The 26702-nt window shown below is 34.8% G+C and overlaps 1 protein-coding gene across 1 annotated transcript; it reads right to left on the bottom strand.

The window, feature by feature from the left end:
- Nucleotides 1–21003: 21003 nt before the first annotated feature.
- LOC131859751 (pectinesterase-like) lies at nucleotides 21004–23084 on the bottom strand. The gene is made up of 2 exons (XM_059213774.1): nucleotides 22055–23084; nucleotides 21004–21794 (listed from the first exon to the last, which is right to left on the bottom strand). The coding sequence occupies exons 1-2, from the start codon at nucleotides 23013–23015 to the stop codon at nucleotides 21103–21105; spliced, it is 1653 nt and encodes a 550-aa protein (XP_059069757.1). The 5' UTR covers nucleotides 23016–23084; the 3' UTR covers nucleotides 21004–21102.
- Between the last annotated feature and the right edge of the window lie 3618 nt (nucleotides 23085–26702).

Below are 26702 nucleotides of genomic sequence, written 5' to 3'. Positions count from 1 at the left end.
CTCGGGTATTTAAAAAGGCTCTGGAAACTCAAAGTCAAAGGAATCTCTAGCTATCCTTAAATATCGAGCATCGACATATATTCCACATTTTTTTAATTAAATCTTCAAAATACAGTACGTTCTGATTTGTCTGATGTAGATTGCACCCGCTTCTATTAATTCTCTATGATCTGTCAGCAGTGATGGAGGTTCAGATCTGCGAGCACAACAGCTCAGCAAGGGCATGAAGTCCACGAGCTGCCAGTCAAGCGAGGGAACCTCTTATGATGTTGGAGTCTTGCACTCAACAAGATCTGATCCCTGGTGGACTCATTTGGAGCCATTCAACTTCACCAATAGACCAAGCGTCCATTGACACATACATCTTATTTGAATTATAAAAGAATCTATTTTCTATATTATTATAAAATATCTATATCCCCCAAAACAAGTTGCTCTTGATATTGCATTAGTACTGACCATTGAGGACTAGCAATGCTAAAAAAGTGCCTTAGAGATGCAATTGGATTGCTAGGTTCTAGTTCACCTAGGTTAATCATTTGGAAAGGCCAATGTTCCAGAAATGGAAATGTTTAATTATAACAATATTTAGCTGTGTAGATATTCTACAAGGATCATGTATATTTGATCTAAATTTTAGTGCTATAATTGAAGAATTCCTAGAATGATTCTTCTCTTTTATGTATATGATTTTGTAAATGATTAGCATATATGAGAGAATGAGTGTTCCTTAATGTAAAGATGAATCCAATTGAATTCATTTATGCACAATATTATATAACGAAATTGCACAAAAATATAACAAATTATCAAAATCAAGAAAAGAATGTCCAATACTCAAGAAAATTTTCAATATTAAAATATCAATAGTCAAATTTCATGCTCATGGGACCGACCTAACATATAAAATTGTAATAAAGTATATAGAGAATGAATATTTGAACATAGTGGGAAATAATAGGCATAATGCATGTCAAGTATGTGGAACTAGTGTGGTTGTTCTCGCATATACATTGGGGGCAAGAACAACTTGTGTTGAGGTGTTCCTTGTTTGAGGATTCCCTTTAATTATATTGCAAGCTGAGTGTATCGTTGTTTGAGAACCATCTCCTTCTTTTGGAATGTGTATGTATCTTTATTTGAATATCCCTTCACTCTTTTATTCCTTAAAATATTAGCATAGAATATATACTAATATTTTAATGGGGGCGTGTGGATTTGTAAGCTTTGATCTTATTGATGTGTCCCCTAAGGTGTTGTTATCAGTTTTTGTAATATTGGCTAATTATGAAGCATTATTTACTTGTTTTTCCTCTATTCCTACAAGAGAAAATACTAGATGTGTTTCCTCTATTCATGTAGAAAGACACACTTCACCTATGAATCACCCAATATAATATAGTTTGCTAGCTATTAGTATTCATATTACTTAGCTTGGTCACCTAGTATAGCATGGCTTACTACATATGATCGTTGTTATTATTTATTCTTCTTGAGGTTATAGCATTGTAAATTATATCCCTATGCAATTTATTTCTAAGATAGGCCATATCATCGCTCAATTGTATATGCCATTCTAGCTTCTCCTTCTCATTTTGAACCTTAGGTCCTAATTTGAGGCCACATTGGGTGAAGCGAGGTGCCTAGGGCACCCCACTTCTAAGAGCGGGTGGCCTAGGGTGCCTCAATCCACAATATTTGGCCCCAAATTCAAGCCATGGCATGCTTGGCTAGGTTGAGTGGGAAATTTTTTATTATTAACATCAATACACATACTCCATACGACTAGATGACATCTACATCGACATATATCAACTGTACACCATAGAACAACTTTTAGACCTAGATAGTAGTTGAGTATCTCTTCCAAACCAAACAAGTCTATACCAACTTTCATACTAACAAATCTACTAGAAGCCCAACTACAAGACATATTACATAGAGTTGGAACCATCGCTAGACATAATCCTTCTTCACTTATCTGTATGATCACAAAGTTAGAGAGAACCTCTCATCAACTTGTAGCACTGCATTGTAGAGACCCATATTCGAAACAACCAAACAACTTCTAGATGAACAAGTTTGATATCAACTTATACTTGTATTTGCAACAATCTCCTCCTTTGTCATTGACGACAACACTTGTACATAATATCTAAAATACTTATCTCTCCAAATACTTCTCCCCCTTTGAGATCAAGAACAAAGGGTAATTTATTATATGTACACATCTACAAGCTCCCCCTACAACAACATTCCCTCAAAACTAAGACCTAAAAATCTTCAAATTTTTCACCATATTACTCCTAAAAAAAGGATCATAAAAAATCATCATCATTTCATAGTAGGAAAATTTTTTTTGTACTATTCTCTAAGACTTGAATGGATTGAATCCCACGAGCCTATTATAGATGAGAAAAATCAAATATGACATTCACATTGAAGATGCAACTCTATTGTAACTCAAATTTGCATCCTTGAGAGAACAAAATTGTTTCTTGTATTTATCTCTCTGTTCTTGCACAAAGTATAGCTATGAATGGAGATTGTATTTCTTTGTTCTAACAACACCATCATAGTCCTTGTATACATCAAATGAATTGGCTACATCAGAGTTTCCTCAAATTTTTCCTTGAATTTTTTGGTAGCATTGGGCCATCTTAAACAATAATGATGCAACCAAACAAGATCTTCAATACATATTTTGAGATTATTTAAGTAATATTTTAATCAATGATGCACCTTTTCACATTTTCTAATCATCTTAATATGTAGATTCTTCAATATCTTGTCTTCCTTATCTTCATTTTTCTTAGTAGCTTCAGCGCTAATATCTTTTGAAGCCATATACTCAACTACGTCTTCTTCTAAGACTTTTGGAAGCAGATCTACAACATTATTAGGAACCAATTTATTTCAAATTAGATTGGGATTAAATCATATGTTCATTAATCTCTTGATCATATGTTGGTATCACTAGGTACAAATCACCTATAGTTTTTAGTCCATCAGGACGTTTGATCATATCCAATACTTTGTGTACCTAAAGAGGATCCCAAAGGATACATGGGAAGACATCTTTTCTTCTTCCATGAATTTCTTTTGTTCATCACCTTTCTCCTGTTCATTACCTTTTTCTGGTTCATCTTCTTCACATTCTACAATTGTAGTTTTTAGGTTTTTCTCCTTGACAAAATGCACCTATTTAGATTTTATCAACTTGGAAGCATACTGCATGTGAGAGGAAGAAACCTATGTAGATGAAGTAGATAATCTTTAAGTTCTCTTTATAGTTAAACTATGTTCTTCCAAGGACATTCTCACCTTTTTTCCTACTCCTATCTTTCCAATATATGCACTAGTACCTATTTTTTCATCAAAAGTCCCAACCTTTCTTCACATTGATCGTTAGGTGATTTGAGGAGAATTTCTACAATTTCCATGCATTCGATTTTTGTGTTTTTATAGGGAAGATTTGTAACCCATAAAGTTTGAGGCTCTATTTCTTTTCTCAAGCAATTGTCCTTATTGACCATCAAGGTAATCTCATTTCTATAATTTTCTACAAATCTTGATGGAACCCTACTTCTAATGATCATCTCCTTCAAGATATTCAAAAGAAAATTATTGTTAGAGTGATATTTTATTAGCTAATAATTATTTATTTAATTATTAGTCTATTATACTCTATGCTTAAGCTAAAATTAGGAATCTTATAATTCTTTAGGGTTTTCTCCTTTAGGGTTTCGAGTATCCTTTTATAAGGATTCCCTCTTTGTATTTTTATAGAAATTGTAATTATTGAATTACATTCTTGTTGCACAATCAATATGACTCCTCTTTTCTGGATCTCTGAATTCTGGCCTCCATAGCATTTTTGCTTCTCTCCTTTTGTGACAGGTTTTCATATAGGTGATCTTTGGGAGCTGTAGAGTTGATTTTTCCTTTGCTCCAATATGGTATCAGAGCTCCAGATTTGCATGCCACTGTTCTCTTCATGAGAGTTTTTGGGCCTTGTTCTTCATATGTGTATATTCGGGGGTTTGTGTAGTTGTTTTCTTCCATTTATAGGGGTAGCTGATTTTTCGGTGCATTTTGGTGCCACACAGACCTCACGGTTAGATTTAGGAGGCCGTTTCCATGAATTTTGATATAAAATTTGACTTATTTTGGTAATAGGTGTTCTGGAGGCAAAAAATTTTAAGCCCTGACCATACAACCTCAGGCACACCATTCGAGAAAAAAAATATTTGTTTTTGGTAGTTTTATGGCTTGCCTGGGTCGAACTGGTCATGGGAGCCGTTGATGGTCTATAACCCGTTGGGGCCAGCCTAGCGGTTTACTTGACAGTCTTAACACCGTCAGCTCCCATGGTGGTCACTGTAACCCACCAATTACCATGGCTGTCACAACCACCACCACCCCCAGGAGCCGCCTATCACCACCGCCGCCACCCCCGCCCTGTCCCACCCAGCCTAGGTGTCGTTGCTCACCCTAGCTAGCCATTGTTCCACTTGACCAACCGCTTCCTATGCTTGCTCTTCTCAGCCACCACCTAGCCGCCACTAGTAGGGGGCTATGTTTTTTTTAAAGTTTTTTACAGGCTAATTTTTTTTTTGCCATAACTTGGGTAAACAGAGTTTTTTTTGGCAAAACCTTATATCATTGGAAAGCTCTTTCCGAGATCTATCCAGATCTAGAGGTTTTAACTTTTGACTTTTTCATTTTTGATGGTGTTGTTTGTTATCAAATCCAGAGGTTCTTTTTTGCACTTCGCGAGACATAACTTGAGCATGCGAACTCTGTTTTTCAAAAACTTTATATTGTTGGAAAGCTTGTTCTATTTTCTTTCCATTCATATGATTTTTCTTTCTAGATTATGCTCCAGGTATATTTTATTCAGTTTTTTGCTTTACAACACTGGTGAATATCTTGGATGTTTCCGGTCCTGGGATCTCTTTCATTGACTAGGATGTCTCATCTTTGGTTGTTCTTTATGTTTCCAGTCTTCTATCTCTTTTGATCATTGTAGCATTTTATTTATACAAACACGCTGAGATAAAGTGTCACCATGCATTGTATACTTGGGATCTTGCACATCTTGTGCCTTATTGTACATGCACTACTTATAAAGTGCCATGGGGGGGTTGATGTTTGCCTTTGTTTTCCATCTACCTTTTTCATGTGAGTTTTCCTTCCACGACATTAGCCTCATGATGTATGTCAAGTGAGTGTTCCTTCCACGACACTATGTACTTTCTCTACACCTTCGATGTTACTGGTTCTTCATCATGTACTTCTTGTTGGCTATTTTTTTCAATGTACCTATACCTCTCCCTTTTCAGTGTTATGAGGAGGTTTTTCCTATTGTTCTAATGCTTCCTTGGTTTGATTGATCAACTCTTTAGGCTTTGGTGTTTCATGCCATCTGTATCTTCAAGTTCAGTTGTTTGCCTTTGTTTTCCATCTGATTCGAGTAGTGCCATTTGAGGGCACTCATGCAAATTATAATATTCTCTACCTGGTCATGTTTTATTTCAGTGGAGGTTCTTTAGATCAATACTTACTCTTCCACAATGTTTGCAGCTATTTCATGCTTAAGTGGTGTTCTTCTTGCTCTTATTTTTGTTCCTATCTTCTGGAACACTCTTGTTTGGAGGCTTCTTAGTCCTTCACTTGATCTTTCATCTCTTCTTGGAGAGGATTTTTGTTCCCATAGGGTTTTCACCTTTTTCTCCACTTCACATAAATTTAATTGTACTTGGGTACCTCATCAGGCCTAGTTGTCGGGACCCATTGTTGCTTTCTTGCATTTTTTACATGTTATTTAAGTCCTTTGTTGTTTTTTAGCTACTCCCTAAGTTCATCTTAAGGGAGGGTGCTAAAGTAATCTTTTATTAGCTAATAATTATTTATTTAATTATTAGTCTATTATACTCTAGGCTTAAGCTAAACTTAGGAATCTTATAATTCTTTAGGGTTTTCTCCTTGAGGGTTTCAAGTATCATTTTGTAAGTATTCTCTCTTTTTATTTTTATACCAATTGTAATTATTGAATTGCGTTCTAGTTGCACAATCAATATGACTCCTCTTTTCTGGATCTCTGAATTCTGGCCTCCATAACGTTTTTTCTTCTCTTCTTCCGAGACAGGTTTGCATGCAGGTAATCTTCGGGAGCTGTTGAGCTGATTTTTCCTCAAATCCAATATTTATAATAGGCTGCCCTATTGTCCTTCATATTATCTAATTAGTTTTTAATCTGGGCACCAATAGATATATTTTTTCTCCATATAATATTTCTTTTACTAGGAAATGTAATCAATAAATAAAATACCCAACAAATAATAAGAGACACATATCAGAAATGATAAATTTTTTTCTTCGTCCTTCAAATATTATCCATGAATTGGAGCCTCAAGAGATCAAAAAAATAATAATCTCTATTCTCCTTTACCATTTGATGAGAGACATATACAATCATAAAGGATGAAGATCCCTCTTTGTTTGTAAAGTAAACCTTGTACGAAATACCCATCACTGTGTATCTTAACTAAGGTCGATGATACTATTAATTTGAAGTTCTCTTTTATCAAATACAACCCCAGTTAACCTAGTGATAATTTCATTCTTTACTGATTTTAAAACCAAAACTTCTCTAGTAGATCATAGACCAGTTACATTTCTTATAGCTTTTTTGGTAATCAGATATGGCTGATCTAGCCATATGAAATCCTCATGTTTTTTTCTCATTGCAAATCTTATCATATATTCTTCAAGAAACACCAAAAATCAATTCCAAGCATCTAACTTCATAAACCCTAAACTAGCATATTATATTTTAAGCCTTTGCATACTATCAATCAAATGCATTCTTCTAGAATTACCTATCTTTCTATGATCAAATTCATCCACTGAGATGAATGTATCAATAAGTATTCTTCTTATGAATGATTCTAGTAGGAACAAGAGAAAGCACCAATGAGGTCTTCCTTTGTGGGTTTGAACATATTATTCTTAAAAATTAGTCATGGTTCATTCATAATGCTCACAAATTTAGAATTTGCCACTTAAAACAAGGTCACAAGAAATACTTTGTGTAAAAAAAGAATCATCCTTGGGTCAATCAAAAATTTCATCCAAAATCCCCTTAAATTCACAAGTGACCATAGTGAACTCAAAAAGTAATATATATTCATTGTTCCTATACTCTTAGGGTTTTGCTTTCGTAAATGCATTTTACCATTATAACACAAAAATTTATACTCTATTTTTCTGCCAGCTACAAACAATATTCCAAACCAATTAAATCACCTAGTGCCTTCCAAAGAAAATGCTCCTAACCTCTTCTATTCTAAAATGAGCTATAGCATTAAGATTTAAAGAGGCACAAAATATTTATCTTCAGTTCCCCCCCATTGATAGTGCACATCTGATTAGTTTCTAGAAGAAGAATCAACACCAATGGAGTGTGTTGATCGAAATTTAGCATCTCCTTTAATATTCTCATATGCCTTCTTCACCCAAGTCATCTCCATCTTTTGCCTTTATTTATTCAAATCAATCTTCTTACCTAGAATATTCCTCTCATTCTTTCCTCTGTAGAATTTGGCAAGGTGTCTAGGTTTGTTGCAATTATAGCATGTCTAACATTTTTGTAGTCTTTTTCTATGCATCCCACTGTTTCCATTATCTTTGAAACTTCCATTTCTTCTTATGTTGGACTTGCACTCAATAGCCTTGTGCCCAAACTTTTTTGCATGCATAGTAGTATCCATTGAAAAAATAAACCTTTCTACTATAAATTTTATTTTCATATCTATTCCAATTCATCCTACTTCTACATACATTTACCTTTTGTCAAAATTTATTATAATTTGAACACTATCCACTAAAAGATTGTGCTCTGATTTGACTTCTACGTTAACTAGCTCTATGTCTAAACTTATTACATGAAAAACAATTTCCATTGAAGGTAAAATACCTAATTTGATAAATAGGGGTACTTCTGACATTGTTCCTATTTTGGACCAAGATGAAACCTTGTTGATCATCCTTCACCTTTTCTTTCCCTTGCCCATTTTTCTATAAGTCATAGAGTTTTTAGTTTTCTCATTGCCAAGTCCACCTTTGTCTTTATTCTACTTATCAGCATTCAACATTGCATCAATAACTTTATTGCCTCTAAGCTTCAAACCTTTGTTAATCTGTTCATTTTTAGGTTTTAATTCTTTCTTCAGTTTAACATGATTGGGAAAATTATGCTAATGTAAAAGGATCAAAGCTATTCATTCCTTACACATAGCTAGCAAGAGTATCATCCACCACGTTTTCCTAGAGGGCCTCATTCTTGTTAAATTTCTCACAACAATTAGGTTCTATTTGTATTAAATCTCCTCCCATAGTTATAGTAGTAAAACTAGAGCTAGAGACCGAGGCTAGACTACATAAACTAAGATTAGAGAAAAGAAAAATTATGGTCGGCATTAGAAATGTTTCTTTTTCTTCATTTGAAAAATCAAGTCCATTTATATAAGGTGGAGTTTGTAATTTTCATTTATGTGTTTAATAGTGAAATAAAATATACTGATACTTTGAGTTTCATATGCAATTTGGTATTTATTATTAAATATTAAAAATTTCATGTTTATACTATCAAAATTTTATACCATTACTACTATGTGTTTTTATTTAATTAAATTTTAGGTTTAAATACGATCCCCATTACAATGGTGCTAAAATTACTAGTTTTTGTATCAACCAATATAGGAAAAAATGGGTGTTTGAAAAGCTAACTTAAAATAGATTTTTCTGGTTTGATTTTTACTTGAAAATATTTTGTATGGGTTATTACAAAAATATCATATTCTATGCAAATGTCATAGTTCTGATAATCAAGGGCAATACATTTTTTGATTTTGTGTTCCTATTACCTCTTTACATTTCTTATGCAAACTTATAGAGGACATGTTTTTTAATTTAAAAGCCCAATTAGAAATCCTTTTTCAAATTATAAAGCTCAAAGTGAACAATTTAATAAGAATCTCCCTTTTCCAAGCTAAATAAGTTGGAATATTTTTCTTTTTTAGAAACTAGGTACTCTTTAGCCTAGAAATTTATTTCGCATATTTAATAACTTAAAAATTGTACATTTTATATTATGACTAGTAGGAAGCATGGTTGATACTTCTTTCATGAGACTTTCAATATGAATAAGAGAATATCTTTAAATACAAAAATATAACATTAAAATAATTATAATATCATATACTTTATTCTTTATTGTTACCAATAAATAATACTGTATTATACTAAATGGAACTGTTGTTCATATTTATAATAACTATTAAGTATAGTTAAATGTGTATCTAGAGTGTTCAATGATTTTTTTTTATATTATATTAAGTGGGAAAGGGCCCCAAACCACTATAGATCCAATAAAAAACAATCATAAGTCTTGGAGAGCGCACAAAACAATACCAAAGGAAATTTTTATAAGCAATACATATGAAAACTATTAAAACTAAAGTCCTGTTGGTAAACAAATTTGTCTCTCATGATTTATTTAATCTTTATACTCTATAGCTCAAGAAATGAAAGACAAATTTCACCAAACAGTTGTAAAATCATTATATTGATTAACCTCTAAGTTAAGGTACAACTCCCTTTAATTGATATTCAATCAGCTCCAAATTACACACAACCAATATTATACTTTTCACCAGAAAACACAGAAAGGTAATCGCATTCACTAGTCAACACCAAATGAACACAAGCACTGATTCATATATAACTCTTTGTATAAAGCCGACAAACTTCACATGTACACTAAAACAAAATGAAAAGCTTAAAAGATGAATTTCACTGATAATTTTCTGTGCACATAGAAAGTTATAACAAATCTTTTCTTGAAATAGATTTTCACATAAATCAAATTTCAAACATCAAACACACAGATTCGAAGTTAAAGATAACTGTCATTTCAATTTTTCATTCATAGATGATCATCCACCTTCTGCATACACAAAGTCTTTCAACAAAATTAAAGAGATAGTTTTTCAAAAACATAGTGAACCCCATCAAAGTCATTACAAAACATATAAATAGGTCACCAGACCAATAGTTTTAGCCAAAGATAAAATTAACTCGAAAGAGTTAATGAGAAACTACCTTAACTGCATAACTAAAACTAGAAAATGACTAGACTCGTTGGCAAACAACTACCAGTAGTGCTAGTCATGATGTCGATTCAGTCTCGGTCAGATTGCCTGGGTTGTTATTTTGGACAGACACCATAACCGCATTTGCTGCACTCCACTCTCGATGAACCTTCAACAACTCCTGAATTACTGTTACATGTGGCAAGCTGATGTGTATTACCCTTTGCTTCCAGATTTCTTTCTTCCTCTTCACCATCTGCACTTTGTCTCTGTGCGAATCGAAGTAATCCAAGTAGACTGTGAGCATTGACTCTACTTTGGAAATCTTCGTAAAATCTTCCACAGATAAGGATTTATCCACTTTAATTTGTTTAATATGGTTGCTAAATCGATTGATCATTTCTGCAGCATCTTCCAAAGTTTGGTTATCTTCCTTAAGCAATTGGACATCTACGCAGCATAAATTCTTTTGCATGGTCATCCTCAAGGTTGTTAGTTCACCTCGTAGACTGGTTGATTCCCTATGACTCTGTTCAATGATTTGGTTGCGCCACTCTATGCTTTCTTTGCATATAAACATTATATCTTCGTTTAACCCTGGCACTTGTCTTTCGGCAAGAAAATTCATCAAGCCATAATGTTGAATGTCATGCATTTTCTTTGAAATCACCGCCCATTTAGTCTTTTTTTTTTGCCACAAGATTAAGTTGGCATCCAAATCCTTGGTAAATTCATTAGCATCTTTGAAAATATGAACTAAATTAGATATGTAATTGGTTCCTTGATGCACAATCGAGGTGAGCCATTCAAAGAAAATCTCTGCAATCATCTTGTTTTGTTGAACCTCATCAAATAATTTCTGATTACCTGGGGATTTTAAACTAAAGGGTATTGAGCTTTGAGATAACGGCAACAGACTGTTTTGTAGAGCATGAATATATTGGGCCATTTGCATTAAATTCTACTTCAACTCAGCCTTGTCCTTTTCGTCCTACCAAGTGCAGGAGATAATCCATTTGGTCGAAGTCTCCAAATATTTCACATCAACTGCTCTAGTTCCGACCCCAAAATCAAATTGCTCAATGGTATAATCCGCCTCTGAGGCAGCGGCAACATCCTTATCAGATGTAGGTTTGGCAATGTCTGCAGTCCAATTCTTTGTGCCTTCGTCAAAACCAATCATAGTCTCCATTTTTAGCCGCTTAGGCTTCATGGATCTTCCCAGGAATTTACTCACAACATCTTCCATCGACACTGAAATAAGCACCACATTTCTTTTCCTGGTAATTGAGTCACTTAACCATTTAGGTGCCAGAGTCAGTTCCTTAGATTGCATAGGTGGAGATCCTCCAGAAGGCGGCAGTGTAGCATTGCTTGCATTAGACCGGATATCAAGCACCTGTGAATCTTGGATAGTAGCATCTGAATCAGTCAAAACCTTGTCAGCATCAGAAACAGGGGTTTCCATATTGCCTTGTACCTCCTCGGCGTCCAAATCAAGAATAAGTTGGGTGGCAAATGGATGAAAATTCTTCTTGTATCTTGACCTGGTCACTCGACCACCAATGGAATGTGTAGCTTTAGAGTCAAGTTTTTCTTCTTTAATCTTAGCATACTTCTTTCCTGCAACAGAAATAGGGATGTTAGTTAAAACAGTTCTTTTACTTGGAATCTTCCTTTTTCCATTTTTGTTTCTTGAACTGGTTGCCTTCGCTAGATGAAATCGGCAAATCCTAAGCCAATTTTTTGTTCTGTGAATTATGCTGAAAGTGCAGTCCTGTATGCTATCTTCCATCTTTTTACTCTAGTCGATGTTTGGGAGAGGTTTATTATGTACCCGTTGTGTAGGGGAAAAAGCGAGACTAGGTTAACATGCCCTAATCCTACCTTTTGACACACATTATGGAATATGAAAGAGCCTAGAGGTATCACACAATTGGCTACTTCTTTTTGTGGAAGAGAGAGCCATGGGCTACCTATTAGGATTTCTATTCCTTTGTTGTATTTGAAAGATAAAATGATGCAAGTTCAATTCCTAACCCCAAAATGCAAGTATGAACTAATAACAAGATTGCAGAACTGAGATTAAACAATGGAAAGCTGTAAACACAAGGACAAGACAAGAATGCAAATGTGTACCCGGGGTTAAAATCTGAGTAAAAATGTTCGAGATGGGAGCGCAGGCGCCACTATCCTGATTCTACCCCTGAAATTGCTCCGGAAACTGCTATTTTACAACCTAGAAAGCTGTCGGAAATGCTAAAAATTACTGTCTGACAGAGGGACCAAGGCGCCTAGCACCTCCGTCCCAGGGACCAGGGTGCCCAGTACCCCTGTCCTGGCAGGACCAGGGCGCCCCACGCCCCTGTCCTGGTCTTCTCCTCTGAAACTTGGTGTGAAGTTCTGTCTTGGTCTGCTTCCGTCGGATCTGCAACTTGCGGCATCGTCCGAATCCTAAAACCTACACTTATATCTGAAAAGGTATGGTGGGCGGCTATATAGGGTTTTGCCTTAGTCAAACCCCCACTTTGGTGATTTCCACCTCCACGAATAGCCAAGTTGTATTGTAAAAGTAATGTGTGTGCAGACCTTGTGTGTGTGCAAGATCCTAAAATGCAATTAAGCAAACTAGAGCAACCTAGAAAGTAAACCCTAATTGCTTGTAAATGATAATGTAAATGCTCCAAATCAAGATGCAAAGTGATCTAAAGCATGAATAAAAATGATATAATGAGGCTTATGCAAAAGACATGAAAAAAACATGAAATCATACCCAACCCCAAGGGAGGGGTACAAGCCAATCTTCAGTCGGTGATCCCTTATTGCTCTCAATGCCTTCAAAGACCTAAATGGATGAATGAAATTGATGAATACTTGATGGATGGATGTTGAATGTTATTGAAGTCTTCAAAGATCTTCTCTTTCACTACATAGAAGGTCCCTGAAACCAAAATTTGGATCCTTTCAAATGAAGAAAGAGAGCTCTTATATATGAAACCCTAGGTCTTAATTTCAACTTTTGGCTGACCTAGAGATTGAATCTCCCACCAATTTCTTGGGGTTAAGCTTTATTTTATGATTGGATTGCGCTCCTAAAATTTTGGGAAAAAAGTCCGAGACTGTGTGCACTCCGGGCGCCATGGTCTCAACAATTTTTCACCAAATTTTCAAGGCCGTCGGATATGATGATTTTAGAGAGAATTCTGAAGTTACAGGTGACTTCGAGATGTTTTGACCCCCCAAATCAAGCCCCCAAGTTCAAAATAGGACCTAATTAGGGTTTTTGATTAAATGATGTATTGGAGGAATAAAATGAAAAGGGCACACTTTAATGAAAGGGCCCAACTTTATGATGTGGAAGATGATGAAATAGAACCTTAGACCTAATTAATTTCATTAATTAAGTGCTAAAGAAGAAATGCAATGCAAAATGCAAAATGCGCCAAGGCGGGTGCTAAACTAGGTGTGAAATTGTACCACCCTAGCAAGTGCGTACAATTTACGATGCTACATTTAGCCCCCACTTTAGCGATCATATGAGTACTACATGCATATGCAAGCTAAAGTACAGGAAAGTAAACATTATTTGAAAAAGGATATATCCATAAGTTTGTCGAACGAAGCCCCCAGTGGTATCTGCAGTACACAGTTAGGAACCGCACCCTACAAAACACATGTTAGATCACAAAATCACCTAATGCTTACTAAGGAAAGTGATGAAATTTGTGAGTAGATATATGCCCCCCCTGTTTCGGCTTGCTTATTAGGGAGGTGAAACAGGATAGCATGTTTACTTACGACAAATTGTGTGATAAATTATTGATGAGAGATGTTCACTGAAGAGGCTTCAGCAGAGCATGTTTTGGAACATCCCGGGAGTAAGGGTACGAAAATATGATTCCTACGCAACAAATGGTTCAAAAATCGCATCTCCCAAACTCAAGTTATGATGAAATGAGTGATAGAGGAAAATTAGGGTTTTGAAAATAAAGGAATGAAAATATATACCTTGAAAGTGACAATTGCATTTGTCACTTTGTTGATTTCTGAGTATTGTTCATTGCAGCGGAACCCACATAGCCATCATCATGCCTTCACGATGACTGGAGCATCCCTCAAGGATTGAGATCATGCGACAGGCCGTGATCGGTGACGAGCCACTGGACGAGGTGAGTTGACTAAACTTTGACTTTGACTTTCTGCATTTTAGTATGTTTGGGTGTTTAAAAGGTCCATGTTACAAAATTGCCAAAAAGTGCAAAATGTTGTCAACACAATGTTCTCAAAAGTTGTCATTTTATACAAAAGAGATTAAATGGTGGTTGGGTGGCCGAGAATGATGAGAGTATGTAAATGAGATGAAAAACACAAGCAGAGGTGTTGGAAGGAGATTGGAATGAAAGAAACTTGATTTTGCCACGTTTTTTACCTTGTTTTCTTGCATAGATAGACTATATTTTGTTTGGTACAGCCTGGTACAAACTAGTACATGTCTGAATCTTATGTGGGTGGAAAGATAATTTTATTGCAGATATTTTGTGTTCTTACCAATCCTAAAGAAATTATTGTTTGATTGGTCTAATAAGTCAATCTTTCTAACAACCCTGTTCAAAAACTAGGGTTTCAAGTGACCAAGAAAAATCCATAAATCAGCCTTCTTCCATTGGAAAATTTGTAAAAAATGGTGGTAGGGTCTATTTTGATAAGGTTCTCAATGCCTCTAAAGGGAAACGTGTAAATATTTCATTTGTAGGTGGAAATAAGTGACAATATGTCACATTTGTTGTGTAACAGTAAAAAAGACTAAGTGACAATCAAAATTACATCAAATAAACATTTATTTGGACGTGATCAAGGGGAGAATCGGTACCACAAACCCCTAAGAGTATCAAATAGGTATTGATACATTTAAAATGCATGAGATCATCAATATGATGAAGATTTTTGCATTAGGACAACCCAGGCAGTCATAATCTGAAGAATAACCAAAGGGTCTGTGCTTGAATAAATGTTTGGTTTGCACTATTGGAGTGGAAGGAATGGTTTAGGAGTCTTCTTATGCTATCTAAGAGGCCTATACAACGAGTGTTGAATAAGTTGGGGCAAGATGTCAATAATGTGTCCCTATTAGGTCTAGTGGCTAAGCGCCTAGGGTGTGTGTCTAGAAAGCTTTGGTTTGGGTCAATGATATCATTTCTTCTCCTCTCTCTGAACTGAAAGCAATAACATTACAACAATCAGAAAACCTGCTCCATATGACCATCCTACTGCAATTTGATACCAAGGAATCTACTCACTCTCCTCTTCATCTTTATTTTCAGAAGCACTTGTAGGACAAGGAGGTGCAAATTTAGGCAAAGACCAATTCTTTGGAAGTGGGCATCCCTACAAATATTGATTTCTAGAATGTGATCTATTTTCAAATAGGATTATCCATCCTCTTTGCAGTATACTTCCTAAAAGATTGTTATTGAAAAAGTTTAAATATGCCAAATAGCTCAAAGATTGAATCTCCAAAGGAATATGTCCTCAAAGCTTGTTTGAAGAAAGGTCCAACGATATAAGTTGACTCATATCTGCAAAACTATGTGGTATATCATTCCACTGAGATTGTTCATGGATAGTTGTAGAAATCTCAAGAACTTCAACTTTCCAACATCAAGAGGAACATCTCCATTTGAAATTGATTGTTGGAGAGATCTATGCCAGTGAGTGTGGAAAGAATATATGAGTCGTGTAACTCTGTACCTTTAGAAGCCATACTCAATGCATCATGATATAATTCCCTACCACATTGACCATAAAATGCCCTATTTTGATACAAGATATTTTCATCTTTTGTTGCTAATGACATTTCTTGCAAGGATAAAATGGTGAAGGGAATAGGGCCCGAAATATTGTTGCAAGAAAGGTCTAAGATCTGGAGCTTCTTCAATTGACCAATTTATGAAAGAATTCTACCACTAAACAAATTCCCCTTCAAAACCAACGCTTGTAAGTAAGAAAGATTTCCAAATGACTTTGGAATCAGACATTCTAATAAATTATGTCCAATATCAAGAACTCTTATTCTTAAAAGAGCTAGACCAAGAAGCAATGATAAACTGGAAAACAATATTGAACTAGAGAACAATCCATTTAACTTATTAATCGTGAGGACCAAGGATCTCAGGGCTATTAGTTTATCAAATTCTTGAGGTATGCTTCCTTCCAAACTATTAGTTCCCAAATTTAATACCACAAGCAGAACACAATTGCCCAAATTGGAAGGGATTGTTCCATTCAATTGATTGTTTACCAAATTTAATAATGAAAGCGTAGACAGACTTCCCATGCTTAAAGGTATATTGCCATTGAACATATTATCATTGAGCTTCATTGAATATGAGTTGCATGCGAAGAGTTGAATGCTTTGTAACTGATTTCCTGACACGTTTAGGAATCGCAAGAAGGGGCCACATAGCCAAAAGAGAATTTCTCCAAAAAGATTGTTGTCTATCAATACTAACTCTTTTAGAGAAAATTGAGTTGCAAACACACCAGATACGGCAGCCCCGCAGAGAACGGCAAACGCACCAATTTCGCTCCAAAATCACGGAAAGAGCGTGATTTCACGAGTCCATTCTCCTCATTCAATCACGCCATGTCTCGTGAGACTCACGACTTTGACTCAGATCAGCCTTGTTAAAGACTCGGACTACTTAAGAGTCGCGTGAAAGCGTTGCTTCTCATACGCAAATTGCCCTAACTACCTCACAATGGCAAGCTCTCTTTTTCCACATGGACTTACGAGTTCTGTCAAAGACACATACTAAGCAACATATTAAGTCTAGAGAGTGTTAGTCAATTCTGAGTGTTTAACACTTTTAAGTACATAAGTATATTTTTAGTGTAACTTACATTAAGTAACATATTAAGTCTAGAAAATGTCAGTCAACTCTGAATATTTAACACTTTTAAACTTATAATTATAAGCTTAATGTGTGTGATTTAATCCGTTCTATTTGAAAGAGCATCATGCATTTCTTATGTTTTAATTATCATTCATTTTTGTTTATTCAATTTTCTAATTACTAATTTTAAAGAAATCAAAATAATAATAATTAAAAGTTTATTGATAATTTTCACATTTATGAATAGTCAATCACTTTATTCTTAGTAGTTGATTTTTTTTTAATTTAATTGAAAAATTTGCACAAATTTATTGGTATCCATAGTGCACACAAATAGAGAATTTGTACATAAGTAATGACCAATTTTGAGGTGGTTGTAGTTCACAATTATTAGGACATCTTAAAGTAGGTATTGGGTAACACTTTGAAATGATCACTGTTTGACCCTTGTTCACATAACGGATCACAAAGCATATGTCGTTACTTGGGGAAGAGCACTAGTAGTGGATCGTGTTCCAATAACCAATCTCCCCTTGTGCACCCAACCTTCCAATTATAATTTTAAAGGGGCCAAAAAAAATGATAATAAAAAGCTCATTAAATGGTTTCACATGTACCAATAGCCGATCACTTTTTAGATTTTTGATCCATAATTGACACATTTGTGCACCACTACTAGGATATAAGTGCACAACTATTGGGACACTTTTCCACAAGAACTGGCAATTTTGAGTGGACAGTTATTGGAACATCTTTAAGTAGGTATTGGGTGACACTTTGAAATGTGTACCTTTTGACCCTTGTACACACAATTGATCCCACAAAATGCCTCATTACTACCCATAATTATAACCTTAGCTGGAAGTAGTTAAGGTGCATACAAAGACAACAAAAAAATTGTTGAAATTCAATGTACCATTTAGGATCTGTGGGTGTGCAAAGGTAGCTATACCCACTACCAGTATGCTTCACCTACCCAAAAGTTAGAACAATAGATATAAGCAGTTAAATTATAAGGAGACAAAAAGAATTTGTTGAAATCCGATGTATCATTTGGGATCTATGGGTGTGCAAAGTTAGCTATAACCACTATTGGTGTGTTTCCCCTACCTCGCATTAATTTTCTTTAGTTCAAAATTTCTATTTTTAACCACCTCATTCACAAAAATGATATTACACATTGATATGTTTTCTTTTAATTATATGGCTCTTACTATCAATTTTGTTGATTAACATCTTCAATTGCATTAAGCTGTAGGAATATGTTTTGCATCATAATTTTGATAGAACAACTCTATATTGGCTCTTATTTATTAAGCTTACCTCTCTTCCAAATCGAATAAACACATATATTGACAAATATTTCTAGTCCAATATGAGTTAAAAAAAATCCTAGACACTCAACATCCTTGCATATACAATTTGTAATATGATAAATTAACCAATAATCCAAAGTACCCTTCATGTACTTGAAAACCCTTTTAACATATGTCCAATATTTTGTTGCCTAATTTTATTGTGTCCTATTATGATAGTCACTCCTCCCTCCCCCATTGGTTCGCACCCATGCATTTTGATCTGACTACATACATCATTTATTTAACTAATTTGAGAAATATTTAAATGAATCTTCCTTTAATCAAATCTCACATGCGTGTTCTCCCTCATCATCCCTAATGTGGCTTTCATATGTTGAAACTTGCGAAAAATCCTAAAAAAATTCTAAGCATGATTTTTTTGTGTTGGAGTTTCAATGTTTTCCATTTTGGTATAAATTTTCGTTTAATTTTACCTTGTTCCTTTGATCCTATTAAGATATTGTGCTTTTCCATACAAGCCTACCTTTAAACTATTCCTTCAACCATTTTTCTTGTTAGGATTTTAGAGTTCTCCTTCTTAATACCCCTCTTTTCCAACCTCGACATTTTGTTTCCTTTATCAATGTTTTAGTCTTGATCTTACTTCCATGATTTTCCTTCAAACCTTGGCTTCTTGACCATTTGCACTAAGTTACCTCTAGAGCCAAAAATTTTGCCATCCCTTTACTCAGGTAGATATTTCTTAAATCCCCAATTCCTAGCACTCCCATTATGTTTTCTTATTGGGCTCATGGGTCTTGAAATCACCTTTATTGGCTACTTCTCTGAACTGTTCTAGATTCTTAATATTTGACAATTGACAATGTTCACCATTTTAGTATTAGTAGCTTGGAAATACCTTGATTCGCATACATAAGAGATGAATTCCTTGGTATCAGTTTTCCCTCACTCTATTGAACTTCCTTGATATGTCCTTTCAAAGTAAGACATTTGGAGATACCCTTATTTTTTTTCTTTAGACATGAAGTATGCCATTCATCTGATTCCTAATAATGGTACGGGGCATGAGGTATTCATATCTGCTACTCCTATACTATCTCACATATACTTCACAATGAGTTACAAGAACATGTGACCATCATATGATGAAGATGAGCAATACATGGTTACTAACAAAATCCATACAATATGGATACTTTCTTTCAAACATTAATAATGCTTGTTCAATGATCAAGTATCATAATTTTTTTTTCTCATATACTTTCAATAATTACAATTGTGTACTCTCTCAAATCTTTGAACATTTAACTTTTTTTATTAAAAAACATAACCACAAAGAGAATTTACAAAAAAAAGTTATTTTCAATGTTTTCAATATAGTTAATTAAAAGCATGCAAAGGGTCATTTCATTTATAGAAAGGAAGTATAGTGATGTATGATTAAAATGATCAAACATGTCAACGGAATTCTAGTATACATAATTGAGATGTGCAACAATTTTCAAAGTACATACTTAGATAATTAATTATTAAAAATAATTAATTCAAGTATTACTATACAACATATATACTATTGTATCAAATTTAGAGGACTCCTACTTCATTCACTTTGAGAATATTTCCAATACAAAGTAAAATAATATTATCAAAGAATGGCAATGGTCAAGATAATGAAGCTTGTATAGGTAAACCTAGGAGGAACCTATTTTCTCTCAAACTATTATCTTGATTCCTCCAAAGAACACATTGAATGCTTGGGTAAGAGAGATGACCACAAAAGAAGGAATGACTCATCAATAAGAGAAATTATAATGGAACAACTGATCAATGGAGAAATTGTCCTCCTTCAAATTCTATTAAATCCAAGAGGGTATTTTCTTGAGGTTAAATGAAAGAAATACAATTAAGCATTGGATATTTATAATTAAGTAAATGAAAGAATAAACTATGTATGCAACTAAAGATCAAATCAAACTCTATTACTTAGTATAACTCTTTTTAGCTTATTTTATATCTAAATAATCTAGAGAAGTTTCTCTCATAAGTCATTAAAGTATTATCATCTATATGTTCACAAACTATAAGCCATAGAACTAAGTCATAATAAAAGCCATGAACTAAACTAATCATAGACTAATAAAGAACAAGAGATGAATTTTAATTTAAAGATTGATTCCATGGAGCATTTAAGTTAAACCATTGTCTATGCAAGCACCCATGATGTATCTTTGACCATGTTAATGTATTAATTGAAAATTAGAATACAGTAATTTTTTTTAGTTGTAATCAATTAATAAACATGGAGAGAAATGTATCCTAGATACTACATAGACATTGCCTCCAAATTAGTACCTATTGAAAGATATATAAATCAAATCAAAATTTACAAAATAAAAGAAAACATATATGAAACTACAGTAAGAATTTGGATGTACACTCACAAATTTAACATGAATAAACAATATTATATGTTAGAAATACTAACAGAATATATAAAACAATCAAATTAAAATTATTTATAAACAACTTGAAATTAGTTTTATCAACTAAGCACTTTGCAGATGCTTCAAATTTGTAAGCAGTTGAATTCGCCAAAAGAACAAGGATTTAATAACAAATTCACCATTTTCTCTTCATGGAGGTTTTATTTCCTCTTATTTGGTAGCTGAGGGGAGAACACATAAATTTGATGATGCAATAATCCAAGACAAGTCAAGTGGATTTTTCAACATTTTAAAACAAGTCTCCATTATAAGGTATGGAAGTTGCTGGTAACCATGAATCACCAAAGATGTAGTTAGTTACCGTGAAATTTTGAGCGTCAGTTGTGTTCATTACATGATAACCAGGCCAAGTAACTCGCTGTGAAGTATTTGACCCTGGACCTTGATTTCCGTATTCACCATAATACAACGTGCTCAAGGCAAATGTACCATTCCATTCTAACCACCCAGCCGGCTGGATCAAACTATCCAAATAAGATTGCATGTAAACAGTACGTGAGTACTCTTTCCATGGCCTCCCCAGGTACGTACGGACAGAGCTCATAACAGGAACCAGATCAGGGGCCGCAGTAACCTTACAGCCGTGAATCGATATCCCCGTGTTTTGATTTGGGTCTGTTCTACCTTGAGCTGTGAATACATTCTGCTGCCCGGTCAATGGTGTTCGTGCCAAAAGAGTGCAGTTTTGGAATACTACAGCGGAGTTGCCGAATATGTAATCTACAGTGCCATAGATATCACATTCTCTGTAGAATTGACGGAGTGAGTGCACGTACAGAGTGTCTTGATACCCTTTGAAGCTGCACCTGTAAAAAGCAGATAAATCTGCTCCCACCCGTAGAGCAACGGCCTGGTGCTTTATTGCACCTGCTGTGTTCTCAATTGTGAGGTCTCTTGCAAGAAAACCTTTCCCAGTCGTGGCTGCATATATTCCATTGAATCATGTTACATTAATATGGGTTTTAATGTCAATTAAATTGTGTAGGTTTTTAACTTATTTTGGATTATCAAAATTCAATTCTTTTCGAATTTTTAAGATCTCCACTATTCTAATAATTAATCATGAAACATAATCTTAAATATTCATTTAAAAAATTAAACACAAATTAATCCAAAAACAACATTACTTGTCTTAAAGAGAAAGAGAAATTAAAAAAAGGGAGAGAGATTCCATAACACACCGAGAGTGGCAGAGTTGAAAGTAGTGGAGCCATCTACAAAGCTTCTGTTACCAGTGATCACAGTGACGTCTTTTCCATCTCCAATGAGCATGATATTATATTTGTTACTCGCCACGCTTACGTATTCCTCGTACACTCCTGCGGTTACATAAATCACTGATCTGTTTGCACTTTTGTTTGCAACGGCATTAATGGCATCAGTGATTGTGGTGTAATCACCGCTGCCATTCCGCGCCACCGTCACCATGTTTCCTGTCAAATTGACGCCGGCTACAGTCTGAAGAAGCAATCTTCTGTCCTCTCCAGATAACCACGACGAGAAGTCGTCGTCGAGGGGTTCGTGATCAACTTGATGGGCGTCAGATAACAAGCGTCGGCTGTGGACTGAAGTTTTTGAGGACTTCATGGCTCTGATAAAAAGCTTCTCTACAATAGCCAGGGAATTACTCACTGACCGGGACGCGTTTGGCACATGATCTGTGAAAGACAGCAAATGGAGATCGATGTTTGCTTCGTTGAGGCCGTCGAGACAGGTGATCTGGCTCGTCAGGGCTGCACTCAGATAGCTCTGAATATCCACTGCATCTTTCCATTGTAATGAAGAATCTGTCAAGATTGACAGACTCTCCGTCAGATAATAGACGGTCAGATCGTACAGTTGGAGGCAGTCGTCGACGGCTTGACTCTGCTTAGCATTCATGGATGATCTGCGAGAGTCACTGGAAATGAAGCCTCCAACCGTTTGGGCGTTAGATATGCTCATGTTGAGGGCAATATGAGTCATATCTTTTGGGCCTCCTCGTAAAGACCCTGGATTTTCAGAAAGGCTTGACTCGCATGATTTACGATCAGGAGCCAATTCGCAGGCAGATTGAATGCCGTTTTGTGGAGTGGCGCCTTCACTTTGAGAAAATAAAACAACTATCACCACAACCAAAAGGAGCAGCAACTGAGAAGCCATTTATTTAATCAAATCACAAGGAAAATCAATAGAATGGAATGCAGTGCAGTGATTGGCATACATTGTGTGCTCGGGTATTTAAAAAGGCTCTGGAAACTCAAAGTCAAAGGAATCTCTAGCTATCCTTAAATATCGAGCATCGACATATATTCCACATTTTTTTAATTAAATCTTCAAAATACAGTACGTTCTGATTTGTCTGATGTAGATTGCACCCGCTTCTATTAATTCTCTATGATCTGTCAGCAGTGATGGAGGTTCAGATCTGCGAGCACAACAGCTCAGCAAGGGCATGAAGTCCACGAGCTGCCAGTCAAGCGAGGGAACCTCTTATGATGTTGGAGTCTTGCACTCAACAAGATCTGATCCCTGGTGGACTCATTTGGAGCCATTCAACTTCACCAATAGACCAAGCGTCCATTGACACATACATCTTATTTGAATTATAAAAGAATCTATTTTCTATATTATTATAAAATATCTATATCCCCCAAAACAAGTTGCTCTTGATATTGCATTAGTACTGACCATTGAGGACTAGCAATGCTAAAAAAGTGCCTTAGAGATGCAATTGGATTGCTAGGTTCTAGTTCACCTAGGTTAATCATTTGGAAAGGCCAATGTTCCAGAAATGGAAATGTTTAATTATAACAATATTTAGCTGTGTAGATATTCTACAAGGATCATGTATATTTGATCTAAATTTTAGTGCTATAATTGAAGAATTCCTAGAATGATTCTTCTCTTTTATGTATATGATTTTGTAAATGATTAGCATATATGAGAGAATGAGTGTTCCTTAATGTAAAGATGAATCCAATTGAATTCATTTATGCACAATATTATATAACGAAATTGCACAAAAATATAACAAATTATCAAAATCAAGAAAAGAATGTCCAATACTCAAGAAAATTTTCAATATTAAAATATCAATAGTCAAATTTCATGCTCATGGGACCGACCTAACATATAAAATTGTAATAAAGTATATAGAGAATGAATATTTGAACATAGTGGGAAATAATAGGCATAATGCATGTCAAGTATGTGGAACTAGTGTGGTTGTTCTCGCATATACATTGGGGGCAAGAACAACTTGTGTTGAGGTGTTCCTTGTTTGAGGATTCCCTTTAATTATATTGCAAGCTGAGTGTATCGTTGTTTGAGAACCATCTCCTTCTTTTGGAATGTGTATGTATCTTTATTTGAATATCCCTTCACTCTTTTATTCCTTAAAATATTAGCATAGAATATATACTAATATTTTAATGGGGGCGTGTGGATTTGTAAGCTTTGATCTTATTGATGTGTCCCCTAAGGTGTTGTTATCAGTTTTTGTAATATTGGCTAATTATGAAGCATTATTTACTTGTTTTTCCTCTATTCCTACAAGAGAAAATACTAGATGTGTTTCCTCTATTCATGTAGAAAGACACACTTCACCTATGAATCACCCAATATAATATGGTTTGCTAGCTATTAGTATTCATATTACTTAGCTTGGTCACCTAGTATAGCATGGCTTACTACATATGATCGTTGTTATTATTTATTCTTCTTGAGGTTATAGCATTGTAAATTATATCCCTATGCAATTTATTTCTAAGATAGGCCATATCATCGCTCAATTGTATATGCCATTCTAGCTTCTCCTTCTCATTTTGAACCTTAGGTCCTAATTTGAGGCCACATTGGGTGAAGCAAGGTGCCTAGGGCACCCCACTTCTAAGAGCGGGTGGCCTAGGGTGCCTCAATCCACAATATTTGGCCCCAAATTCAAGCCATGGCATGCTTGGCTAGGTTGAGTGGGAAATTTTTTATTATTAACATCAATACACATACTCCATACGACTAGATGACATCTACATCGACATATATCAACTGTACACCATAGAACAACTTTTAGACCTAGATAGTAGTTGAGTATCTCTTCCAAACCAAACAAGTCTATACCAACTTTCATACTAACAAATCTACTAGAAGCCCAACTACAAGACATATTACATAGAGTTGGAACCATCGCTAGACATAATCCTTCTTCACTTATCTGTATGATCACAAAGTTAGAGAGAACCTCTCATCAACTTGTAGCACTGCATTGTAGAGACCCATATTCGAAACAACCAAACAACTTCTAGATGAACAAGTTTGATATCAACTTATACTTGTATTTGCAACAATCTCCTCCTTTGTCATTGACGACAACACTTGTACATAATATCTAAAATACTTATCTCTCCAAATACTTCTCCCCCTTTGAGATCAAGAACAAAGGGTAATTTATTATATGTACACATCTACAAGCTCCCCCTACAACAACATTCCCTCAAAACTAAGACCTAAAAATCTTCAAATTTTTCACCATATTACTCCTAAAAAAAGGATCATAAAAAATCATCATCATTTCATAGTAGGAAAATTTTTTTTGTACTATTCTCTAAGACTTGAATGGATTGAATCCCACGAGCCTATTATAGATGAGAAAAATCAAATATGACATTCACATTGAAGATGCAACTCTATTGTAACTCAAATTTGCATCCTTGAGAGAACAAAATTGTTTCTTGTATTTATCTCTCTGTTCTTGCACAAAGTATAGCTATGAATGGAGATTGTATTTCTTTGTTCTAACAACACCATCATAGTCCTTGTATACATCAAATGAATTGGCTACATCAGAGTTTCCTCAAATTTTTCCTTGAATTTTTTGGTAGCATTGGGCCATCTTAAACAATAATGATGCAACCAAACAAGATCTTCAATACATATTTTGAGATTATTTAAGTAATATTTTAATCAATGATGCACCTTTTCACATTTTCTAATCATCTTAATATGTAGATTCTTCAATATCTTGTCTTCCTTATCTTCATTTTTCTTAGTAGCTTCAGCGCTAATATCTTTTGAAGCCATATACTCAACTACGTCTTCTTCTAAGACTTTTGGAAGCAGATCTACAACATTATTAGGAACCAATTTATTTCAAATTAGATTGGGATTAAATCATATGTTCATTAATCTCTTGATCATATGTTGGTATCACTAGGTACAAATCACCTATAGTTTTTAGTCCATCAGGACGTTTGATCATATCCAATACTTTGTGTACCTAAAGAGGATCCCAAAGGATACATGGGAAGACATCTTTTCTTCTTCCATGAATTTCTTTTGTTCATCACCTTTCTCCTGTTCATTACCTTTTTCTGGTTCATCTTCTTCACATTCTACAATTGTAGTTTTTAGGTTTTTCTCCTTGACAAAATGCACCTATTTAGATTTTATCAACTTGGAAGCATACTGCATGTGAGAGGAAGAAACCTATGTAGATGAAGTAGATAATCTTTAAGTTCTCTTTATAGTTAAACTATGTTCTTCCAAGGACATTCTCACCTTTTTTCCTACTCCTATCTTTCCAATATATGCACTAGTACCTATTTTTTCATCAAAAGTCCCAACCTTTCTTCACATTGATCGTTAGGTGATTTGAGGAGAATTTCTACAATTTCCATGCATTCGATTTTTGTGTTTTTATAGGGAAGATTTGTAACCCATAAAGTTTGAGGCTCTATTTCTTTTCTCAAGCAATTGTCCTTATTGACCATCAAGGTAATCTCATTTCTATAATTTTCTACAAATCTTGATGGAACCCTACTTCTAATGATCATCTCCTTCAAGATATTCAAA

Source organism: Cryptomeria japonica, chromosome 11, assembly GCF_030272615.1.
Source record: "Cryptomeria japonica chromosome 11, Sugi_1.0, whole genome shotgun sequence".
Lineage (NCBI taxonomy): Eukaryota > Viridiplantae > Streptophyta > Pinopsida > Cupressales > Cupressaceae > Cryptomeria > Cryptomeria japonica.
Note: the sequence above shows the minus strand (reverse complement) of the source record. Positions and strands in the feature narration are given on the sequence as shown.